The sequence below is a fragment of the Bombus pascuorum genome, chromosome 8, assembly GCF_905332965.1.
Source record: "Bombus pascuorum chromosome 8, iyBomPasc1.1, whole genome shotgun sequence".
Classification (NCBI taxonomy): Eukaryota; Metazoa; Arthropoda; class Insecta; order Hymenoptera; family Apidae; genus Bombus; species Bombus pascuorum.
In genome coordinates, this window is record NC_083495.1 from 847,803 (window position 1) to 874,962 (window position 27,160).

General features: G+C 32.2%; 2 protein-coding genes across 6 annotated transcripts in view; one reads left to right on the forward strand and one right to left on the reverse strand.

The window, feature by feature from the left end:
* LOC132910093 (paired box protein Pax-6-like) overlaps window positions 1-27,160 on the forward strand; it is a 147,868-nt gene that overhangs the window by 92,452 nt on the left and 28,256 nt on the right. The gene's annotated exons all lie outside the window — the stretch shown is intronic.
* On the reverse strand, window positions 10,195-13,432 carry LOC132910094 (uncharacterized). Of its 3 annotated transcripts, XM_060965544.1 has the most exons (4): window positions 13,320-13,422; window positions 12,428-12,725; window positions 12,231-12,367; window positions 10,195-10,825 (listed from the first exon to the last, which is right to left on the reverse strand). In XM_060965544.1, the coding sequence occupies exons 1-4, from the start codon at window positions 13,323-13,325 to the stop codon at window positions 10,382-10,384; spliced, it is 885 nt and encodes a 294-aa protein (XP_060821527.1). In that variant the 5' UTR covers window positions 13,326-13,422; the 3' UTR covers window positions 10,195-10,381. The 3 variants fall into 3 exon arrangements, with proteins under 3 accessions (XP_060821527.1, XP_060821526.1, XP_060821525.1); XM_060965543.1 differs by having other exon boundaries at window positions 12,231-12,722; window positions 13,320-13,432; XM_060965542.1 differs by having other exon boundaries at window positions 12,231-12,725.

Consider the following 27,160-nt stretch of genomic DNA (forward strand, 5'->3'; position numbering starts at 1 on the left):
TACTTATTGTAATATAATTTCTGGAAATATTATAGTTCAATAGTATTTATGTAATTTATTCTATTAATGTATTAATATGTTAATATGATATATATGATATGATGGTACATATAAATGTACATATATGACCAGTTTATATAACTTTATAAAAAATGCGGAAATGTGTTGTTTAGTATAAATTATAGGATGTATTATGTGAGAAATATTTGAGAAACTCATTCAGCATCTAAAGACCGAAAAAAGATCATATAAACGTATGTCTTATTTGATGTCATTTATGAGATATAGTCAATTTTATGTTTTAATAGCTGCACAATCACCCAAATTGCTTTCACTAGATTTTTAAAATAAATATATGTTTAAAAAATATAAGGATAAAAATGAATACACATGTAAAAATCCCAAGTAATGCAGTTTTGTGCTACTAAGTTTCATTTCGGTTAGAGGTTCGGTACAACCTGAAAATCTCCCTGTTATAGGTCGTCAAATTCGTGTTTTTAGCGACTATAACGGAATATCAAGAAAAAAATATGCAATGGAATTCAAAGAACTTCAGGTCACCTTAATATCTCACAAAATACACCTAAGACATCAAAAAATCAAAATGCTCTACCAGCCCCATCAAATAAATTTCAATTCGAACATTTTTGTATAAAGTCAACAAATAACGAGTTATTTCAAATGGTAGTACCCATATTGATTCACCCCGTATAAGTGCGTTTCTCTTTTTCTTAGACAGCCTTTTAGGCAACGTTCACACGGTTGATACGTGCAGTATAGCCAAACCCCCGTATGGGGGATGAATATAACGTGACTCGCGTATGAATAATACCGAGTACGTGTTACGTGTGTATAAAGACGCGCGAGGATCCGCTCTGTAAAAGGCACTCCGGCTGTGACTTCCGTGTTTCGAGCCGTGGGCGGAGTCAGAGGGAAGAGGCAGTTTAAGGGGAGTCGTCAACAATCCCTTGGAACTCTCTTTTCCTCTTTCTTCGGTTTACTTTTTTGATTTTGTTTTATTGTTTTCTCTGCTTCTGTGCGTTTTCAGATTTGAAATTTCACAAATTTTTCTTTTTCAAATCAGTTTGCTTTTGAAATGTTCCTTTCCTTACTATTTGGTATTTTAGAGTTATTTAATTATTGAAAGAGGTTTCTAATTCTAATTTGTAAGCGTAAAATATGGACATAGGATTGTGGTAAAAACAGAGAAAAACATAACATTTCATTTGCAATATGTTTTCAGCCAATTTACGTCAATTACTTCATGGAATAATAATTCATAAAATGGAATAATTAAATCCAATAATTTCATGGAATTACGTGTTTTAATGTTATGGATTAAGAAAGATTTTCAAAGATTTGTTCAATATATGCTTAATATTTATTATTTCTCTTTTTTCTTCGAATATTTCGAACTGCCTGCTAAAAAATTTTTTAATCATGGAAAGTTCTTGTTTTGTCTACAATTTTTGTGGTGAACTTCTGAAGAATATTTGTTATTCTTATATATATTGAATACATATTATATATATATGTAAATTTCACATATTATTTCTCTGCTTGCTCTTTAATGAATTGATATGGATTTTGATGTTGGCTTTATTGCTATAGGTCATGGATGTAGGTATCATGTAATAATGGCGAATGTTAGTTATTTTGTTAATGATTAACTATTAAAAAGTTGATACAATCGGTATAGTTTTGTGTAGTTAAGAAATATAAAGTTCTATAGAAGGCTTAATTCGTATTAAATGTAATATCATAAAGTATATGTTTCATTTTGTGGAAAAATGGAGAAAATCATACTTTGTAAATTTTTTGAAAATTATTGAAGTAAGAATAAATAAATGTAGACTCTTAAACATATCTCGAAAAAATATAAGAAAAGTTAAAAAATATAAAATATACAAAATAAAATATTGAAAGTAAAACATTTATTATGATATGTCGTATATCGGTTATATTTATATTTATTATCATATTTTCATATGGAGTCGATTAAATTGTAGACCATTTCAAAATTTGTCATTAAGAATCTATTTTCGGCAATATTCTATTAAATTCTGATCTGCAATAGCTGAATTAATTTCATATATTTACCTCGTCTTATCTATCCAAATGCAAACTTTGCTCACTTTGTTACGTTTCATAAAAAATGTATTAATAATATGTTTTCATTGAAAGTATATTAACTGAAGAAAGAGAAATAGAAAAGGAAAATGAAAATGTCGGTCAGATGTTACATTTGAATTTACAAAAGCGAATCGAGAATATTAGGCCGGACGTGGAGTGAAATCATACAGAATTCCGCGTGCATAGAGATCATAATTCAATCGTCTCTGGTACGATGAACATGCTCGTCCGATTGTGTAACATTACGTAATCCCTCCGGTGATTGATCTGTGTGCTAACGACACACTGACTTATGTAACTGATAGCACGTTACATGCTACGCGGTTAGGAATCACTTTATTTTTCTATTATTTTCTACTTTACGCAATATTATTTTATCAATATTATTTTATTTAATTATGGTTAATATATAAAATAAATTACGCTGTTCTAGAATGTTAATCGCAATATTTTATTACAATTTCGTATTTGTGATAGGTAATATTAGTAATCTTAACATACACAAATGGATTAATAATTAACAATAAAATATAACTATATATATATTCTTATTTTATGTATTTATGGTAATAATCTCTACTCAATGTATTCGAAATAGAACAATAATTAAATTATTCCTACAATATCGTATTCCTTCGTAAATCTTTGTGTAAATTTACGTGCGAACTATTATGTTGATCATTAATAATCATGAATTAAGTTTATAACCAACAATAAAAAAAGCACGAAGAAATTAATAATTAATGTCTTCCTACATTATGCATTTACAGATCACTATTCAAAATATTCAAAGTAGAATCTAACTACTTTATTAAATTAACCAATTATATTAACAACCAATAGCCAAACACATAAAGAGATTAATAATTCAATTATTCCTAACTTCTATCCTACAATTCAAAATCCTATAAAACCCTCGATACACGAAATTTTCAAGTCGCTTTTCTTTTAGAATATCAACAAATTCTGAATCCAACGATAAAATCGCCTGAAAAGAACATCGAAAATAGATCGCGATCGATCTTGTTCTCCATATTCATCTTTAACAAAAACATAAAAAATTCGCGCGAGAGCGTAGGAAGCCGGAGGATCGCCATTCCTTCATTTATCCCTCCATCCTTTTCCCTCTCTGCATCCATATTAATTCGGCGATATTAATCAAGCAGCGAGTTCTCGCGTACAAAGGCTTACCGATGTAAGCGCAGTAGGAAACTTATTGTTTTGGTACCCTCCGGTTCAATATCGACGTGCCCTGTGACGCAATGCGTATATGCTTACACTGGTTGCACATCACGCTCATACACACAGAGACACAGACATAGCCTTAACCTATACAAACGTGTGTTCGAGCGGGCGCAAATATTCTAAAAACTCAACAGCAAAAGCTATGTATATGTATATAGAGATATATGTATATATATGTAGATGTAGACACAGGCGGAGAAACGGAAGGATCACAAAGGCTTTTCTCGTTGCAAGCAACCAGCCAGGCGGGCAAGTAAAAGCAGGTGCCGACTTCGAAAGAGAGTCGAAAAGAGTTCGACGTAGCTGTCGACGGGGGATCTCCAATCACTGGCAGGCAGCGTCTGCCATACGTGGGAGCTACCGCTGACTTTCAGCGGGATCTACCTTCCCTTTTCTTACGCTCATTGTTTCCCCTCTGTCGCCTGCCACACGAGAACTCGGCAAGCTGTGTGATAGAAGTAAGACAATATACAGTAGTACGTACTCCATTCACATGAATCTATCATAGTATAAAGAAATGCAGTGGCTACAAAAGTATTAGCACTTATAGCACTATCCTTACTTCCCATTGAAGAGCCTTCTTGTCAGGTTCTACACATTTCGTTTTCATACCATTAACTTCTGTGACATAGAAATACCACTAAAACATACGAAGCTTACAGTTATTGTTAGATGTAATTGATTCAGGCGTAAGTCGTTTCTCAAATCGACGATTCGAATCTGAAAGCTTCTAGTTGCGAAGGTTAAGAATGTGCTTAGAGGATAAAATTAGTGAAATCAAGGAATTAAGTAAGTCAATGTGAGTTGTAATTCATTATACCAAACTATACGTAAACATATACGATTTACTAATAAAACTTACTAACTAAAAACGACCAAACATCTTGAAACATATGGCCAAATGTCCATGAGGCATTTTTAGAATCGTTAATTTCCATAAAAGATGACCCTCATTTTCGGCTTTAGCGACCTAAAATATTTCAGAAAAGACACATTCAGAACAAAAATTTTCCAATTCGTATACTGTAATAAATCCATTATATAATTACGTATTTATTTCGTATGAGCCAACTTCAAGACATTCAATGTTACTGTTAATTATTTTATTATAATCAAATCATACAATATACAGATAAATACTGATGATTAATTTTACAAATTCGTCATTCGTTATTCCAATGAATCAACTTACGAATTTCAACATAGCATAACTCAATGTTTTCAACAACCTGTACTTTCAAATTCCAAACACAGCTTCAAACAAAAGACAAACGCCACGTTTCGGACACAGACCGTGAGACGAAGAGAAGCCAAAATTAAAAATCCTGAGAATCAGACCACTACGACCACCCGCAAACACGGAAAAGACTAAAAGCACGAAAAAAGAAAAGACGCGAAAGAAAGAAGGAACAGAGAGCTGAGAAAAAAGATTGGAGGTCAGGGCGGATGTTTCGACGGTGAGCGAATCTGATTCTCGTGTTTCGAGTCACGGGGGTTACTCGTTCTCGTCTGGGATTGTTTAGGGTCACGAAAGGGGGTAGCTTGGTTTCCTCGCGCCCTTACACCGCGGGTATCCTGCGTTCTCTCTGTATTCTCGGTTGTTTGTCTCGCGCCCATATTAAGAAAATAGCGGGAGGTTCCCGCAGTGCCTGTGGGAATTTGACCAAACCGATATCCTCCTCTTTCAGTGGGAACCAGGAAAAATTATTTATTTATAGTGGCTCACGAAAGTATTTCTGCATTTATGATAGATAACTTTTATACGTATATTGTGCGTGTATTAAATACAACATTTAAAACATTTTGAATAAAGACATTTTACTATCATGGTCACATAGGTAGACCTTGATGTCAATACAAAAATATGTATATGTAGAAGTTATAAAATATTCACTGCGAACTTAACTTTAGTAAAATATTAGTATACAGTATAGATAGCCACCTTAAGCATATAGATAATAAGATTTAAAGATTTAAAAGTAATAGAGTAAGATAAGATTATTTGAGTTAGAAGAATATTTAAAATGAATATTTAAAAATAAAAGGAAACCTATAGTATGACATTTACTATATTCTTTCATTTCTATCTATGAATTTAGATACACTTTCTGTCCTGATTTAATTATTGTATCTATGTATCTTTCCAAACTCAAAAACGAAACAAACTCCAAATTGTTAAAATTCAATTATTATGATACATCAATAAGTAAATTTATATTATTATTATGATATATGTAAAACCAAAAGCACTGAGTTTCAAATCTATACATATTAAACAAATTTGTAGAAAATTAAATTAATTGTAATTAATATATTTGTATGATGTAATTTTATATAGCGTAATGTGATGCATAATTTAATACATTCTGTTATTTTCACGCGAATGTAGTAGTTTTGTTTCCTGTCTCGATAATCATCAGTTACGCAACGGATGTTTGCGTGTTGAATTTCACAGTAGAACATTGTTGTTCACGGTGCAAGGGTAGATTTATCTGATTGAATATAGTAATCGACAATGCAGCTGCATATCTCTCTCTGTTTCAGGGCTGATTTAACGAGATTAATCTGCTTAAAAATAATTTACCCAAAACGTATAGTATTACAGTTTGCATAATCATCATGTTAGGGGATGTTTAACGTAGATAAAGATATTACAGAAACGACTCTTTCAGTTCGATTAATATGATTTTCATAAAATTGCTGGGTCCTTAGCAAAGGCTAATAAATATGTATGTATATACATATTTATATTCTAAGAACAAAATTGAAAAATTTTAATATTGCAACTTATCTTCATAAAATGTTTGAAAAGTAAGAAAATTTATTTAATTCATCCCATAAATTTAATAATTATGTGTGGGATGTGTGTAAGTAGGTACATATTAAAATTTAATAATTGCAGTATTAGAAGTTTAATTGTTAGACTTTCCAAGTAAAATAGATAAGTTTACTTACGTTAGAAATGTTTTATGAAGATAAATATTAAAAATACAATTCATGTAAATACGGTACATAATTGTACCCATCTATCTGTAAATATATACAATATAGTATACATATATAGGTGTGTACATACATATGTATTATCCGATAAAAAATAGCAAGAATAATAAAAAAGATTAAGATGATGAAAATAATTATAATATTAGTAAATATTATATCGAATATTAAAGTCTAATATTAAAATTGAATATTAAAATTCTATACTCTTTTAATATTTTTATATAATATAATAATTCTATTTTATTATCAACTCGTTAAATGTCTAAAAATTCTTAAATTACAAAAGTCAAACTGGCGAAGGCTCAAAAACACAATGCTATAATAGATTCGCTTGAAATATAAACAAATCACAGACAAAGGACAAATTTCATCACACGCACGATGCGACTCTGACCTCAGGCTTAATTTACAACACGGAGGTAATCTCGCGCGGAAGACCAGTTATTTAAAATCTCCTCTCCCGCAATTATTCTCCACACAATAAGCGGCAGCCCTAAATGCGCAACACTTTCGCTCTCACTTTGTGTGTTTTCTCTTTCTCTTCCTCTTTCTCCTTTTCCATTTTTTTCTGTTAAAAATAACACCTCTAGATGAAAACGAGGAGACAGAAAGAGAGAGAGAAAAAGAGGGAGAGAGGGAGAGGAAGAGAAAGACCGTCGCGACATAGAAGGGGAGTGAAAAGTGGCGGAGGTTACTTCCGGAAAAATTAATATCTCGTGGGAAGGACGGTGCACCGGCTGTTAGCTCAAGTGCAGACCTGGCAAGAGTAGAGGGAACCAGACGGGAAACTTTGTTTTCCAAAGCAACTTCTAGCGATGGCCTCAAATATGTCGCAGACAGTGTGCAGAATGGAACATTCACCGAATAGATTCAATCCCTCTATAAATAGCTTGAAAACAAGAAGCGGTACTTTTTCAAGTATATTCAAACTCTCTATAAATACTTTGAGAGATAAAATAGATACTTGCAAATAGAGTGGAATACTGCTGAAATAGATTTGAAATTTTACGTGCATCTTGAATTGAAATTGAATTTATAGCATTCCCGTTAAATTTATTAAAACCAATCAATTTCGTGATTCTCATAATTCGATTGCTACTGGGAAAGAATTCGATGCATTCGAACATTGAAATACACTTCAACATTTGGAAATTTGAAAATCCCAAAATTCGGAAATTTAAAAATTTGAAAGGTTGAAACTTTAACAGTTCGTGAGTTTAAAATCTCGAGAGCTCGAAAATTTGAAAATTTCAACATCCTACAATTCCGAAATGTCGATACCTAAAATTCTAAAATTTGAAGATTTCAAAATTCCAAAATTCCCAAATACGAAAATTTGACAATTTGTTAAAATATCGATGTAATCTTAGACAAATTCTCAAAACTTACAAATATGCAGATGCTCGAACAAAATAGTATGTCTCTTAGGAATATATGTAGATAACTAATACCAGTAATTCGAACTCTATGAAGGGATCCTTTGCTATTAGTACACGTTAAACTTGATCCCATCACTAACAACTATTCGCCTCCCTTTTGTGGTTTTGCTCTTTGTTCTCAGGGATAACCCTGAGAATAGATATTTTTCGAGGAGCGTCGAGTTTAGAGTATCCCAAAGAAACTCTGGCTCACGGAATTCACGAGCTTTCAAACGACCGCACAACTCTCTCTCTCTCTCTCTCTCTCATCGACTGGGGTTGGTTTGGTCTTTAAGATCAGTTTAATTGGTCTTGACCGCTTGACCGGAGTAATTGGCCGATCCGAAATTCGGTTTCGAAACTAGCTGCTGGCTGAATCTTGAGGCCATTTGAAGGCGTCCTCAAAATCTCTTTGTTCTCAACGAAACGAGAAGCCGTATTTAATGTTTGGAAAAGTTCGAGGAATTGGAGTTCGGTTCGATTGTTTCAATGTGGATTGTTAAAGATAAGTTTAACGATAGTCTTATGATTTTTAATGCGCATGGATAATTAATTGGTAATTAGTATGTAGTATCAATTACTTAACACATCTATATTTCCCGATATAGGAAATATAATAATATAATATTGCATACTGTTCAAACATATGTATTCGTATTACAGAAATGTTTATATACTGAAACCTTGTTACTTTGGTGATCAAATATTCTTATGATAGAAGCTTATGCGATACATCACTTATCAGAAATTGTGCGTAGTTTGTCTTTCTTCTGTTCGGATAGAACATTGTATTATATTGTCTGAAAAACATACATTTTCTATCTTTTTTTTTTTACGATTTAACTACATAATTTCTTCTAAACGAGTAACCTAAGTACAATCTCGTCAAAATAATGTTCAACAAATGTTACCAATCCAATAAATCAAAGTTAACACTTATCGATAATTAAATCATTACTAATTTGTGAAAATAACTTTTCTAGAAAATACTATCAATATACATCAATAAACAAAGCATTGCCAATCAATTTAAAGAAAAAGTACCAATTGTTTCTAATTCTTAACAAATGTTATCGGTCTGATAAACCAAAAAGCAATATATACATATCTAGTCATTGTTATCCAAACAACGGAAAACCGACTCTCTCCTCCCTTTTTTCAATTTTACCGCGGCCAGGAAGTAGGAGAAGGGAAGAAAGAAGAGAACTGGCCGCGGTGGTTGCGGGATATGATGAAAAGCATGGAATGGCGAGGAGAAGGGCGAGGAAGGGGGAACATTTTGGTGGGTTGGAACGTGGCTGTAGAATTTCAGGAGGATCCTGACGAGGGATTGGCTGTGTCGGAGTGAACTTATGAAACGGCCAACCCCGGTAGAGTCGAGCGAGATATTAAATTTCTGGAATTTTGCGGTTAGGCGCGTCTACATGCCGACGGGTCTGCCACCAACACATCCGCGTTTCTGTGCTCGTGTCCACGTGCCGTGGCTAAGAAAATTCTTTCACAGGATTTCTCCCATTACCATCTCGATACCGCCTGTCTCCGCATAGTTATTCAATATGCTTGTATTGGTACGTAATATGGCTCGGATAAAGGCGGTACGTTTGATTTCTGACTTTCATTGTTGCTAGCTAGTTAAGATTCGCAGCATAGTTAACTCTAAGTGATTGATGTTTTGCTTGATTATATAAAAAAAACCTATTTGTTATGGTTGATTGTAGAACCTGAAATTGAAGAAATTAACTATCAACTACTATGTGCTTATAGTATTTAAGAATGACGTTAATGTTAAGTCTGAATCATCGAGGAAATCTTTTCAAATTTTTTTCTTTGCTCGATTTGATATCTTCTCATCTTAATTTATTAATTTCTCCTCTTTAATGTTTGTCGAAGACATCAATCTTTCTTTCAAATACACGATACCAATAGTCGACCTACACAAAGATCCAATATTCAATATTTACAAATTCATACTTTTATGAATATAACTAAAGAAATGTATCCAATTTAAACAGAGATTTGTTTTTCAAAGTGCCTTATATGTGAACTGTTGCGCCTTTAAATTTCCTATAGTGAAGCATAATCATCCGTAGTCTAGAAATGAATCGTTAGAAGTGACATTGATCAACTCCGAAAGCAGAAAAAAAACGATAATGTTGCAAATACTATTCTTTAAATTTAGAATTTACTATTATTTATATCGCTATTTTTGCAATAAATGAACTTCTGAATTTATTACTACGGAATTTAAAAACTACAAAATTTTCCAGCCTAAAAATATTATGAACGTCGTTTGTTCCTTGAGAATTAAATATAAAATATGTAATGATATTGAGGAATTGACAAAAAGCAGAGTCGATCAGTTTGGTTCCTGAGAGATTCAAATAACAATTACTCATTGCTCGTTAACGTCGTCTTTATTGTTTTCGCAAGTAACTTAAAATACGATCCATATCTCGTATGTACGTAATATTTACAATTCTCTTAAAACTACTTTCAAATTGGGCGCTCATGGTCCTCGTCAACTTATAAATCTACAATTACGCATAAATCCAATAAATTCACAAGTAAGTCCTCTAATTGACCTACGGTAAGGTCAAAAAGTATCTAGAGTCGCTTGGTCCGGTGTAAGTAGCATAAGATCCACTGCCCAATGGAAGTACTCCAGCGGGATTATCGTATTGATACTGTACTTGTGTAGCAACCGGTTGAATTTCTAATTTTTGCGGTTTCGATTCTGCTGGTGTTGCGATCGGTGCAACTGGAGCGACAGACACTTGTAGTCCAGCTGGCACGATTTGCAATTTTTGGAGAGGAGCGTAGGCGTAGATGGGTCCACGGAGAGGTTCCACGTTTTCAGCACGAATCTTTGCGAAGTACTTCATGGCTTCGATGTTCTGGCGGCTGACGTAGCGGACTCGTTGAAGACGACCATCGGGTAGAGCTACGTAGTACTCGCCAGATTGCTGCGGCTGTTGTTCATCTACTTCTTCGTCATCGAGCTCGTTCACGGAGTTGACGGGCTCGGACTGATAAAACAGAAAAATAGGAATAGAATTAGATTTATATAAGGTACAACCGAAAAAGAGATGATTCTGCGTGTAAAAGTAATGAATCAAAATATGATATTTTCCAATAAACGAACAAATAACCTTCTTCCAAAAATCATATGCGGAATTTAAAAACCACAAAATTTTCCAGCCTAAAAATATTATTAAGAATTTGAAAACTAAATGACTTCCTAATGTAAAGATATTATCAAAAATCTGTGAATTAATAAATTTCAAATCTAAAAATCCTAAGAATAAGATTCCTATTATTCCTATTTAAAAAAATTCTTCTAAAAGTTCTAAGAATTTTTCTTATAGCCAAAAAGAACTCCTGCAACAATACCAATTTCATATATATTCTCGCTGCACTCGCTAAAACGAGCAAAGTAAAGAAGGCTCACCAAAGAGAACGGAAGAGGCGCTTAAATTTCATCGACGTTGAAACATCGTGTTACGTATTATCAGACTTGTTATCGTCTTATTTGGTACAACGAAGGAGAAGAAAAGAAGATTGGGAGAGTGCAGGCCCGTTTGGCACAAGGCTACACGAGAAACACAACGCGAGGTTTCCACGGAATTTTAAATCGCGTCAGAGAATCGTTCGTTCCTGTCTTTCCCTTGGTTCCTTTCTGTCTCGTTCTCCTTTTTCGGCCGTCCTAACAACATTAGTATTCTACTCATCGTTTACTTTCGATCGCTGTGCAGGCACGCGTATGCCCCTACCAAATTCAAAGGCGGCGTGATACAATCCGTGATGCAGTGATCCGTGATTTCAGTTCCTCCGATCATTCTCGTTATCATCCTTTCGATTGAACGTTTTCGAAAATTCCGACGATAACTTAATTGTCTCCTTCTAGATCGATTCATTGTTGTGTTTGAGATGTTTTATATGGATTGACGAACTGATTCGACATTTTCGAAACCAATTTTCTTCAAAAACTATGACTATGATTTGTAATAATACTAATTTCGAGTGTAATTTTCTTACTAAAAATTAACAAAATATGGCTTAGGTTGTTGTGTTTGAAAAGTTCAATAGCTTCGAATATTTTAAAAGTAATTGTTATAATATAATTATTAGACTGTTTATAGAAATTCATATTTTTATTAACACGATTTGAAAAATGGAATCTAAATAGAGATTTGTTTCACTTTAATATTGCAATGTGCGCTGTGCGTTATATATTAGATACTTATATGTATACAGAACATATTTTGATCTTAGGCAATTATTTGTGGCAATGCAGCATAGAAAATCCTAATATTCGTCACTAATCCTAGTATTAAATACGAAATAAAGAAAATACAAAACGAAATTCTCTTATCTGAAACTCACTGACACCAAACTTAAATATCAAAAGAATCTAAATTAAAATTCTCTTACCTCAGACTCAGTGACACTAGCAACCGTATCTACTTCAGTAGTATCTGGCACTTCCGTAGTAGTAGTTTCCTGTGGTGGTCCATACTGTTGTTGAGGAACCGCAGGTGGCCCATATTGTGATTGAGGAACACTAGGAGCTCCATATTGTTGCTGAGGAGTAGCAGGTGCTCCGTATTGCTGCTGCGGTGCACTAGGGCCTCCATATTGCTGTTGAGGAGCACTGGGTGCTCTGTACAGTTGCTGAGGAGCAGCAGGTGCGCCATATTGCTGTTGAGGTGCGCTAGGTGCTCCGTATTGTCTCTGAGGTTCTCTTGGGGGAAGATTGAAGGCTGGTCCAGGAGATCTCCATCCAGAAGGTGCATAAGGTGCACTAGCAACAGTGGTGGTTTCTTCCTGCTGCCTGGCAAAGTAGAATTGCCTTTGTTGTTGAGGACGGTATCTTGGTGGTTCTGCCATCACCGTGGCGATCAGAAGAACGAAAGCGACGAAGAGCTGCTTTTAAGAATGAAATATTAAATTAATAGTATCCTTCCAATCGAAATCTACTATCTTTTATACAGATTATATATAGATTTCATATTGTTCTAAAAGAAACAACTTTTTTGGTTTAAAAATATGGTTCTTACAAACAGAAATTTAAATAACCACTTTTGAAATGTCTACTAAAACGCAAAACTACGTATCTAATTCCACAATCAAATAAATTTTTGTAGCAGAAAATTGATTATTGAATTTCAAAATTGCTTGTTCTGAGTTTTTCTAGGAGTCTATAATTATTTTTTGTTAGTAGTACATAGCTATAATCGATCATAAAAGTATCAAATTAGTGCTATTAAAAAATTGCTCTTTATTCCAATTACATATCTTTAAAAACTAAATTTTAACAAACTTTGAATATATTAAATTAAAATTAATGTTACAAACGCTTCTCCGATGCTTAAGAACAACTTGCTGTTGCATAATTGAACGTATATGTAATATATGTATTATTTCGAAAACTGTTCAAGTAAAATTTGAAATTTTTGATGTTTGTAATAAAGTGATTACGAATTTGTTCTTTGAAGATATCACGCTAATTGTAAGAAGTACCTTCATTGTGGTGCTAGTAAGTTACTCGGTTGAACTGTCGAGTTGACTGATTTCCAAAGTCGACGAGCTGGATTATATACACTGAGTCTCGTATGCGCACTGCATGTTTAAAAAGAATTATACCAGTTTGCCATCAAGTGACATTGACCTCCTAAAACACTGATGAATCCTCTATCATTGTTGGCTCACCATCCGGTCGCGTCTTACCTTCGCTTATTTCGGCGTTTCAAGACACGTACTGAATGAACACCACATTTCGTTTATTCGAACTTTGTTACCTTCTTTCTCGAATTAGATTTACTTCTTGTTCATCTTAGTTTCCATCATAGTAAGCAGTGGAGATATAATAAGATTTAGAGTAATTTCAATCGTTGACTATTCCTTTAACCTTTACGCTATTTCATACATTCAATTATCTTATTACTAGATTACCATACTGCAGATTTTTGCCATTTATTGGAAATTTAAAGCTGCAAAAATGCATAGAATGTACATAATACAGAAAATGTATATAAAAAATAAGTTTAGGTATGTATGTATATAAGAATATAAGTATATAAAGTACATAAAATATCTAAAATACAGTACCTGTTATACCGCTTAATAAGTGAAACAAACATCTATCTATGTATATATATGTATATATAGATATATATAACATTTAATAACACGCAACAGTTCTAATCCAAAAACGACCTTCGGCAGCTATCAAATTTCTAATCGTACTTCGAGACAATTCTCTATAAATAAAAAAAATCTCTTAAATATTCGCCTGTACGTACAGTCAAATTAATAATGCACAATAGCAGAATAACATTTAAAAGTAAAATTTAGTAGACGCATCGGTATCAAAACGGTCTTTATCACGATATTTTTAATCCGAATCGAGGAATCTCAAACATATGCTAATCATCACAAATTTCTAAGTCTCATTCTTATTCTACGAGTCGTCATCTGAATCAGCAAGAATTTATCATTCATTGTCCATGGCCGATTCTTGTTCATCGACAAAATAACATCGATTACGTCGAATCACAGATCGTACATAGAAACCTGAAGTAAACTTGATAAAATTACGCATTGCAAGTACTAAATTATTGTTAATTCGTAATTAGTAAATAGAGCTTACTATAAATCATACGTACTTGTACTTTGTTCCTATTTTTTAGCTACTCTCTCTTTCGTAACTTGCGGCCGCTTTCTGCATGTATGTGCGAGTGCAGTATACAATTTTATAGTACTTATACAATATACGACAGAATCAAGAAAATATTTTATATTTGCGTTAGAATATTTTTATTACGATATTTTATATTTAAGGGACATATGTAAATATTTATAAATGCCTCCTGTATATAGAATTTACAAGATACATATTTGGTACAAATATTCCGATCACGATTTATTTAAGCAGTCAATTATCCATTACTTATACTAATAAATATTGATATTCAATAAGACCATATTTACAACTTACTATATACGAGTACCGAGGTACTTAGGTGGCAAATTTCTTCCTAAATTTTCAATTTACTATTTTTTACTAAATATATATTTACGATAAATGTCTTGTAATTTCCGTATATACCTACGTATATGAATATTTCCAAGTTGGCTTCAAATTTTATCAATATGTGTTAATGAAATACTAAAATGTTTCATGAGCCTCATATACTATGATACAAATTTTCCACGTTAAGGATTCAAATAATAGTTAACGTAAGTTGAGAAATGAATTTTTATAATTGTTAAAGTAACAGTGCGTGTTCGTCAGTGGCTAATAAGATAACGCGATGTTAAATAAAAAAATAACGACGTTCAATAAATTAAAAAGAAAGCTTTCATGAGCACTGTAATATGTACGCAATGTTCACAGAAAGTATTTGCACACTATTGTGTTTATTATAGCATTTATACACTAACTGATTAGATTCCAATAAACTAAATTTCATGTGATTTAGTAAGTACCTACTTTCGTATGACTACGAAAGATTGATACTATGGAAATGAAACGCATCCGCTAGAAAAACGCTCTATTGAAAAATAAGCGTAGGTACATATATATGGATATGTATGTATGTACAAATATTTTTTGCAATCACTATATATAATACATCTAATATACAATTCCTGTGTATCGTGAATCCACATCGATTTAATATTAAAGCAGGCGACGAATCGATGACGGCACGCTCCAGGAGTCATTTTAATTGATTCCTCGCACGCAGAACGCGTGACTATGATTTTCGCGCTAATAAATTCAGCGGTGAACTCGATCCTCGAGCAGCATCAGAGAAAAGAAGGATGAAGAAAACGTGCACGGCGATATCAGGGTCGAGCGTGCGTTCATCCTTTAGAATTTATAATGACAGATACAATTCTGTCAGCAAGTGATTCATGCGATAGTTGGCAAAAGAATCTCGTGGTCGACACCAGACGCCGTTAAATTTTATCCGAAAGTTTCGAATACGATCAAATCCCTAATCGAATTTTTTAAAACAAAGGTCGAATTATTACGCAATCAACGAAAATAGAATTTATCAGATTTTCAGTGTTTTTTGTTCTGCGTACGTTTTATCTATGGTTAAATTTAATTTTGGTTGCCTATATATTTATGAGTTTTGCAATTGCAAGTACATACACTACGGAATTTGTAATCGAATTTTTGAAAATGATGGTCGAATTTTTACGTAATGAATAGAAATAAAATTTTAACGATTTATTGTTTTCTTCCTTTCCATCTTGTGATTTATGTAAATATGTTATATCTAGGTCAGGTTTGTTGTGTTTAATTAATTAGTTATCTACAAATGTTTATTTCCTCACTTTTTGTTTTGATCTTCTACTTGCAATTGATATTATTTTTTAATTTCTCATAAATTAATTTTGCCTATTTGAATTCTAATATATTTCGTAACAATGAATTGAAAATAACGACAAGAGGCAGCTAAGCATAAGTCGTCTCTTCCTATCAGATATAACAAACAAGTAAATTATATAATGTATAAACGTGTGTACGTGTATAAACGATATTTACTTACTAATTATAATATTTTATAAATTAAATAAATTTCTATTTGTTCCATTTCCTTAATTTCATTCATAAAGATATAAAATTCTATAAACATCGGCAGTCTAATTATTATTTTACATATAAAAACTTCGGTATTATATTTTGTGTATAATATCAGTGCAAAAATATATAAAATATTCAAAGTAAAATGCTTATTATAGTATTTAGTAACTGAAGTAAATTCCCATTTAAATTCCAATTCTTAAGTTTCACTCATAAAAATATATTACAAAATTGCATAAATATCCGCCATCTACCAATAACACCTACCCTAACCTTACTTTTGCACCGTCATGAGAATTCGCGTATCATCTGATGATTTAAGCCTTTACAAACAAACATATTTTCGCATTTGCCGTAAGTAAGCTGAGTCACCTATGTTAACGCCTAGCTCTTTTGCTGCTCTAGGCCTTCAGGAAAATTTCTAGGATATTTATTAATGCCTCTATCAAACATTTCTTAAATAAAATATTAATAGGTTTTTTTAAGGAAAAATAACAATTTCGCTTCCAAAAAATTCACGAATGTAATTTCGCCCGGGGTGTAAACGACCCAGGTTGCCTATGGAGGGTTAACATAAAATCATCAGAAAGTACGAATCGGTAACCGTGACTCGCGGAATGTGGCAATGTCGAAGGGCGATCTCATAAGAGAGAAAAGGGAGAGTCTGGCAGCGAACAGAGATGAATATAGAAGAGAAGGAAAGGATAGCAAGTAGGGGCAAGCGGAGGGGTGGTCTGGCTAAAGCAAATTATTCACACTCAAATGACTCCATTTCAATATCGGACCGAGGCTCAGGGACAAAAGAAGGGCGAGATGCCTGTCTCCCTTCTGCTTTCGCTTTGCCAGTGCCCGATACCTTTGCCTGCAGCCTGCAGGCTTAACTCTCCTTTTTTTTTATCCCTCTCGCTCTCTCTTTTGCTGTTTTTTTCGTGCCTCCATCTTTGTCTTCAGTTCTAAACCTCTTCTTTGCGTTCATTTTTCTGTACGCTATTCCACTACAGCTCTGTGTGTGAACGTGTCTATACATCGAGCATATAATAGGGAGAAAGTACGAGACGAGAGAACTGCTCGAATCCACGTTAAATGCAAGATAAATCGCCTTGATGAGATATCCTTGACCTTTTATGAGGTGGAGCAGTGGTAGAGATAGATTAGGATTGATAAAATTGATAGAATAGTTAGTGGTGAAGATGCATTATGAAACAATGAGTAGATTGCGGATTTTTGTGCGTTTATGGGAAATTTGGAGATCCAAAAATACAAAAATTCACATAAAAAGCAGTTTAGAAATGGAATATACAAAATACCCAAAATAAAGTACTCCCTGTAATATTTAATAGGTAGAATAATATCCTATATAAATTCTATATTACTAATTATATTGATAAAAATACTAATTTATGTAAATTTTTATATCTATATGTAAATTTCGCAAGCTCGCGATCGCAAAATGATGAATGTGAATTATAATGTTCACGAAACATTACGTCGGAAGAAAGTTGAACGCGCTATTAAAAACACAATCGAAACTCCAAGGAATACAGGTACTTTATAATTACGGTAAAAGTCCAAAATCTAAAATTTTATATACGTACCTATATGTATGATGGTAAACTTTCTGAATCATTAAAATATTACACTTGTACACTTTAATAACATTTGTGTTATATCTACGTATCCCTTGTCTAAATTATAGTCTGCAATCTTTCTAACATAATTTGTGTCATATAAAGAGCACAAAGGAAAAATATGATGTCAGATTTTTATAAAGAACCAATTTCTAAATTTACCGCGGTGTAAATCAGTTAGTTTTAAGATTAAAGATACATATGTTGAGTATTTTAAAAATATTAATTGTGTGTAAGTATGTATTCGTGTATCCCTTTCAACTACGTCATATTAAAAGTGACATCAAATTCAGAAAGTTGATAAAAATTAATTTATCATTCTGTTTCTGTGCAATCTTCACGTACTATCTATGTATCTTAATTGTTTTGCTTCCTTTTTCTTTTATAAAAAAATTTTAAACCGCTCCATGTAATGATCAGAGATAGATCCACAAATAACTTTTTCAGAACCTATACATTTTCCATGACATTCAAATTGAACAAATTGCTTGAATATGATGAAATGGGAATATTTTTCAGTAAAATCTGTGATGTTATGAAGTAATAAATTAATTTGGGTAGCCAAAGACAATTTGTTTTTTTGATTTAGCGTCGTAGATATAAGAATGCAATTTTTATACATGCTTCTACTCCGATGGTCAATGAACTATTCTTATATGTTTTCAATATTTAGAAGTTTAAAAAACACGTGTTTCATTTACCGAATTCTCAATGTGTTCTATCCTATCCGAAGATATGTAACGGCTCATAAAGTATTCGTACATTTCATATAATTGCCGACGTCTTTTATGAACATATTACATGTGTTATACTTTCCTATTTTGAATACTTTAACACATATTATGTGCTTAAGACTTACGGTGGCTATTCATAGAGTACATACTAATTTTTTAGTAAATATAAGTTGGCGGTGAATATTTTGTAACTTCTATATATATTTTTAAAATGAACTCAAATTTTGCCAATATAATCATGGCAGTCGTGTCTCATTATAGTGTTAATGTTTTGTATAATACCCAAAACATACATATAAAAATGTTCTATAGTAGATGTACGAATACTTTTATCAGTCACTGTACATACTACACAGTATAAACGTGAATCTCACATGGAATGAAACAGTAACGCGTGAATCCTCCAGTTACGGTTACGAAAGGGGTTGAAAAGTAGTATAGGGGTCAAAAAAGCGATAGCCGAAAGCGACAAAGCTGAGTGTAAAGAAGAAAAGAAAAAAAGAAAAGAAAGCCAAGAGAAGAGAGTCCGTCCAGGGCCAAGCCACGTAATCGAATATATTTAAGCGCGGGAGGGACGTTTGTGCGGATTCTCGGCTTACAGGAACCCCATACCGAGGCAACGTCTGCGAGTAAACTGGATTAATCGTCTATGAAGGGAGACTGTAACCCCCGCCGCATTCGTTTGCAATCAGATCCCCATGGGGAATTCGAAACAACGCGTCTATGTTGCGCTCAAGCTTTGTTTTCATTTGTTACTGTTATGTAAGGGATAAGAATATACAGAGATACTTCTCGTTCGAAGTTAGGTTCAAATTTCGTGAGATTTAAATTGATAAATGTAAGGCGATAGCGAAGAGGAGGGAACTATATTATTTTTTAAAAATATTTTGACACTTAGTTATCTTAAATAACGTGTAATTTAATTTTTAAATTAGAAATGTATCGAATTGTAACGATTGATCTTTATAATCATAATATGTAAATATGAAGGCTACAAAGGAATAATATCTATAACAAGTCACATTTTTATATAGGATTAATTTCTAAACCATTCATTATCAAACTATGTTTCTTATTTAATTTTGAGCCCATATATACACATATTAGACATTTTAACATAACATATCGACGTAAATTCGAATGAAATACAGTATTTTCCAATGTTCTAACGCAAATCAATTTCATCAAAATTAAATACAGGGTATTCCATTTTAATCTATAAATGCAATTATCTCTCCGAATTGTTCGTCATTTGAAAAATGTTACAAATAGATGTTCTGTTTCGAGGAGAAAGTAATTTAATTAATTAGATTTTTTGTAGGTGGATACGTGAAGGACATATGAAGGTCAATGTTATTTTTTTAAATAATATTATAAATAATCATATAATAAATTTTACAAAATAAAAATTAAAATGTTTATTATAAAGTCACGATTTTTCGAGATATGTAGGTAAATATGTTTTGTGGAGAATCCTGAGATGAATCGATCGATACATTAAAAATTGAACAATTGAATTTAAAAAAATAATGTTGACTTTCATATATGTTTGATGCATTCACTTACAAAAAAGCTAAACATCTCCATTAAGCAGTTACAAACATTATGGTTCCTCGAAACAGAATAAATTCCGTTTATAACGCTTTGGTTTCAAATAACGAAAAATTTAAGGAGATTTATAGAGTAACCTGCGACACCTTGTATTACAAATGCCCATGAAAGTATTCGAACATTTATGGAGACCTTTCACGAATATACAGAATATCCCAAAATAAGTGGGAAATATTTGGCAGGTGGTTTCGGTACATCGAAAGAATAAAAAAAAATTTCATATAGACATATGTTCTCTTTGATTTTATTTTTGCATTATAGAGAATTGTACACCAAGACACCAGCAACAATTTAGATTATATGGAACAGAAATAACGAGAAATAAATTTTATAATAAATTTTATATAATTTATTTCTCCTAAGTAATAAATTAACAGGCAAATCTCCACAGTTTATACACGATGATACTCTACCATATCTTAGCCGAATTTCTAGACAATTTCGTCACTGGTAAGACATCTACAAGCTTACAATTCAGATGCGGGAAGGTCATTTCGAACGTATCTTATGAAAGCAAGCAGATACAGTTTGTCGAAAATGAAATACAGCATAACTAGGGAACAATATCAAATAGGATATATGTTTATACGAAGTTTCTTTATTGTTTAGATGCGTTAAAGTCGTCCATAAAATATTTCCTATATATTCTGAAATATCCTGTATTATATTTTATTATACGAAATATTTAAAAATTTAGTATAAGTATGTGTACATGTACATATTATATTTCGCAAAAATCGCAAAAGTATTTAAACAGCCAATTAACTATCCGTTGTATTAATAAGCATAAATATTCAATAGGGCCATTTTTAACACTTATTACATAATTAACACTTATTATAAAAACAAGCACATGCTTAATATAATTCAAACTGTATAGTAATTTTTTGTTAAATATACATTTGCAGTATAATACGTATTTATAATTTCTATATTCATTTTCTCATCGGTTCCAAATTTGACCTATATAGATAATTATACAAATAGTCATAACAGTGTCTCGTTATAATACTAATGAAATTTCAAAATGTATTACCTATACTTACAAAACGTTCTATGGTAAATGTTCAAATACTCTCGTCATTCAATGTATATATATATACATTTATAGGTATCGAACACCAAACGATGTTCAGTGCACGCAAAAATTAACAGAAATTGATAGAAAAATTAACAAATTAACAGAAGTGTATTCATATCTACGTAGACAAAAATCATGCATCAAACAGAGAAGGTTCCGTGATGAAACATATTGTTTGCTACTCAACAGCACCTGACATGACTTCTAATTACTGTTTCACCTTTTGATCGATGACACGAGTCAGTCTAGTCAAGCACGTTCTTCTCTTCTTTCCCCTCTACTGCCAGTGTTTCTTGAATCCATGCAGGCTAAATTTCGCCGTAAAGATTCACGAATACTGTTTCACAAGTGACCGTTGTCGATAACGATTGCAATGACATAATCATCAAATTCTGTAGCTATGTGCAAGGAAGGAACCTGAATATTTCACATGTATTAACTCTTAACTTGTATCAATGAATCATTGGGCGCCATAATTAATTCAAGGATAAATTATTTAATTTTGAAATTTTTAATTTAGTTTCATTTTATCAGGAATCTTTATCACGGAGAATTGTTAGATAAAATTCAATACTTTAAATTTTAGTAATTTGATATAAATAATTATGTACAGACATCTATGTATAGTCCAACGATACTGAAAGATTAAAATCGCTCGTTTCAACAATAACACAACTAAAATTTTTTTGTTTTTGAGCTATTAATACCTTCACGAGTTCAGTCCTGCAAGTGAGTTTTTAATATTTCTTGATATTTTTCTTCCAGTTTTGTTGTCTTTCAAATGTTTTTGTATGACCTAAAATGAAATTACAATTTAATAAATACCAAAATATACATGATGCTTAAATATTTTGGTTTTAGTACTCGATATATTTGTATTATATAATATTACTTTTTTCATGTATTTCACACCATTCATGAATAAAGTATTTCAAAATTTGGAAAAAGGATATCTAGGTTAATTAGTTCAATGACAGTATGATAAACATCGAGTGTGAAAACGTGTTTCTTATCCCGATGCAAACGAACACGTACCACCCTCGCTTTCTGAAGTTGCTAGAGCGAGACCACCGGTCGATGGTCGATTTTATTTGGCAATGCAGCCCCTGGGACGAATCAAGGGGATGTATAACGATAGAGAAATTGTTTGGCTACCAGTTGCGTGCTCCCAAAAGGCTCGTTTTGCAAGTCGTAAACGAATTAGGGCTTTTCAACGCGGCCATTCATCCCAACCAGAGAAGAGATCACCCTTGGTCATTGATTTACATCGCGGTTAACGGGGTGGCTCCAATACAAATTGCTCTGTGTAGCACACCGGTCAATTGCTTTTAAGCTTTGACCAATGTAATTTAACGTTTCCGATTCTGATTTTGAGGTGTTAATTGCGTGTGATTCTTGTTGACGATTTGGTTTGGATGTGTGTAATTGAGGAAAAGGGGAAATTGAGGATCGTTCTTAATTGATATCGAAATTAAGAATCCTTTTTGCTATATTTTGTGAATATAATTGATCTAATTGATATGTTAACTCTAAAATGTATGAGTTATTCATAGAACTTAAAAAATTTTGAAATTGCCAATTTACATCAAAACATATAATACTGGTAGTGTGAATTTATTATGATAATAAATTATATGTATGTATGTATCGAATATCGTAATGAAGTACGTGTCAAATACACATTATGTGTAAGTTGCAAATGGCAACGCTATGCATTCGAAGGTTACCGTGCTTAGTGATGGCATCAAGTTCCATATGTACTTATGAATCCAAATACTTGCCAAGTATTCGATCTTCACAGGCTGGTTTCGAATCTTGAAACAAGTACTTACAACTTTCGAAAACCTAATTAAAGCTGTTTCGATATTCGCACGAATGGAATCTTCTGCAAATGGCAATCGAATTACTAGAGTCAAAAAGACATAACTATTTCATTGAATTTCTCCAACAAATTTAAGAAAATCCTGTAAAATTATAGACAGTAGACAGGATTTCTATACTTCTTATTTGAACTTTACACTTGCAAATATTTAAGAACGATAGCCGAAAGAAATGATTTTGATCAAATGGAGAATTTCTATTAAAACATTCGTGACGTTCCTGATCTATTCGAGCAGTTGATCTATCCGAATCTACTTGGATTTTTATTTGGCAAAATACTTATAAAGCATTCGAATCAAGTCCTACTTGTGACATATTTGCGCACATCACTACTCATGATCCTTGTGATCCTGTTTCAACTCCCGTTTCACAACTTATATCAAGGTATAGTTAAGCTCCGTTTATGCAGCCAGAGCTTCTCCTGCGATCCACAGTTTCCTTGGGGCTTTTGTCGCAATCTCGGCAACCCCACGCTTTTCGCTAGTTCGCAGACTGTTTCGGTTATAATTCGTACAACTCGCGTAACAGTCAGGACAATCGCTTGATTAGAGAGAAATTAATTCCAAGAATCAGATCTACGAAATTGGCGATCAGATCTACGAGGGCAAACTTTTATGAAAAATACACAGTATTCGTTTATCCATGAACAAAATTTTTCTTTTGTACGTCATTCAGAAAAGGTTATCACCAAACTAAAATTTAAAAAAATTCGACATCAGCGCTCCGTGAACGAAAATTTTAACAAATCGTAATCAGACGAATACTGTTTGTTTTTTATACAAATTTGCACTTGACAACTTCACAAATCTTCCAGAATCATTTGCTTGGAAATACGATGTCGCGGTTAAGAATTGGTGATAGTCGTTCTGGATTTCCTGCTCTGTTCGCCGTTGAAGTTGCTCGTTTACTTGGAAAATGACTTCCTTAGATTCTTGCGATGTTCTTGATTATTAATAGTTCGTCGTGTTTTTATTTTTTTTTATTTTTTTTGATAGTACATTTTATTCTGAGGTGTCATACGTACTGTATAAATTTTATTAGTACTATATAATAAAGTTATATAGGAAAGTATAAAGAAGAAAGCTAGTATAAGGGGGAATAATCTGGAACTTAATATTAGAACTAATATTTATGCGATAAATTCTATTCTTAATGGATGGCTAGTTTTTTGTGGACATACAGTAATGAATTGTACATGCTATTTAATCTAGTTTACTCATATTGGACGTTATAAATTAATATCAATTTATAATATTATTTAACACGATTAAGAATCGAGTAAAGATCAAGATGAGCTAGTAGAAAGAAGAGGAAACGAGAAAAATAAAAGAAGAATAGTGAGCAACAGAGGTAAAAAAACTAGGATTAGGTAATGTTAAGAAGAAAAGAGTAATAAAAATGTGGAAAAGTAAATAATAATTATTAAAAATAATAATGAATAAGTATATATGAATAAAATGAATACAGAATATACTGTACATATATTCTAACTTCTTTTCCAGGAATACTAGAAAGTTACGAAATAATAAAATAGCTTTTCAAAATTATTTTTCTATAATCTCCTGACACATAAATCACCAATATCAAAATACTTCGTTATATTTCAATACAAAACAAATATTTAAGGAACAAAATACATATTAGAAGTAAAAACATGATATGAATAAAACAAAGGATAAGAAAAGAGTAACAAGATAAGGAAACATAATAGACATATTATGTACGAGTCAGAGAAACGTAGAATGTCGATTTTACGACAAAAGAAGAGAAGAGAAGAAAAGAAAAGAGAAGAGAGGAAACGAAAAGAGAAGGGAAAAGGGAAGAGGATGGAAGGTAAGAGATGAGGAGAGGAGGTGAGAAGAGAAGAGAAGAGAAGAGAAGAGAAGAGAAGAGAAGAGAAGAGAAGTGAAGTGAAGAGAAGAGAAGTGAAGAGAAGAGGAGGTCGAGAAGGAGGATGCCGTGAAGGGGTTACAGGAAAGGGCGATTGGGAGTTTGAAGACGAAACTTGCAAAAGTACATCGCGACTCAAGAGGCCGGAAGTAATCGCGTGAAGTCTGCGCAGCGCGAATCTATGTTATCACCGGCTGATTTCACGGCATTTAGTGGCTGCCGAAGATTTCGGTGGTCCGAATTAAGAAGAAAGATACAAGAGATCGCTACTTTCTAATTACATAGTGCTTGGATTACGAGACTCTCGAGTATGAAGAAGGATTAATTCGACATAGTATATACTCGTTAATCGACGCGACTAAATTGACACGTTTCGCTGTCTGGGCATTATTAGAACGATTGTTCCGCTTCGTTGCTTAATGTTCTGCCGAAGTAGGATACGTGAAAATTGAATTTCATTATAATGATAATAATGATACAATTAAATTGGATTTTTATGTAGTTTCGCAAAATTTAAAGGTACAATTATGCACAATTCAAAGGCACATTGAAAGATACAAAAGTGCATATTATAACATATACAAATATATAAAATACTGATGATAAAGCATCTACATATTATGAATTGGAGAATGAAACAAATTTCTGCTTAAGCTCGATTTCTTTCGATGTATTCGTAAAAATTTGAATTTGCATAAACATCCACGTCTAGATATAACGAATGAAGAACACGTAATACATAAATTACGTTTATGTTATAGTATCACATCAATTAATCCCATGTTACTGAAATTGTTCTTCTACTTCATTTTGAGACTAAACACGTGCTTTTCATTTATTTAATACTTTGAAAAATGCTATTATAATATTAAAATATCGAAGATATTAAAGTATTTCTTTTTGTTATAAAGTAAAGTAAAAATTTAAAAACCAACAAAATTATTCACATTATACTTTTTTCCTGTGATCTTCAAATAATAATATGAATATTTGTGAAGAGAAGAAACCGTTTTATTTCAATCAAATTACGATATCACTGAAGCGCAAATTTATATTTTTTCATTAGTACCTAAAATTAAAGAATTACAAAACAACTGAAAAATTGTCAATTTTTTAACTATTAAAAGTTTTTAAACTTTTAAGTTTTATTAACATTTATATATATATAATATATATTATATTATGATATATATACATGTACAAAATTTAACAAACTTAAGAGGGAATTTATTTTTTTGTTAATAAAATAATAATAATGATAATAATAATAATAGTCGCCTCACGATTTTCGCCTATCATGATCTTGTCTCAATGGGTATAGGCATTTTTCTTATTTCCTATTCTAAATATTCTTTTGTTTCTCCGTTATTTTTAACATTGTATAAAATAATATATTGCTTTCGCTTGCTCTTTTTTAGTTATTCGCACGGTATCCCGTTGTAGTATAAAATCTGCACGCTGAATACTGCAGACATTTGTACAATATATATTCTTTAGTTTTCAATTCGTAGTTATTGCATATCGTACATTGCATCGTTTCCCTAATCCTATAGATATATGTCATTTCTACCACTTGAGTTAACTTTTACCCTTCCAGCTAATGTAAGCTGCACTATCATCCTTATCATATGTATCAACTTTTCTGTTAAAATAAAAATACTAAAAAAAAAGAGCATTTCTAAATACATTTTATACAATTATATGCTGTATGTATTCAAATACTTTTATTTTTTTAAATAAAATCATTCCTGCTATATATTTTTTATTTTTCGCAATTAATGTTCACAAACGAACGGAGAAAAATCGATAACAGTTTCGATACATATATTAAAAATTTTAACGATTAACCCGTGATGGCGAATAGGTAAATAAAGTAGGAGAAACAATTACAAAGGCGGAAGTGTCGCGGCCAATCCTAACGAGCTAACGACAATTAACAC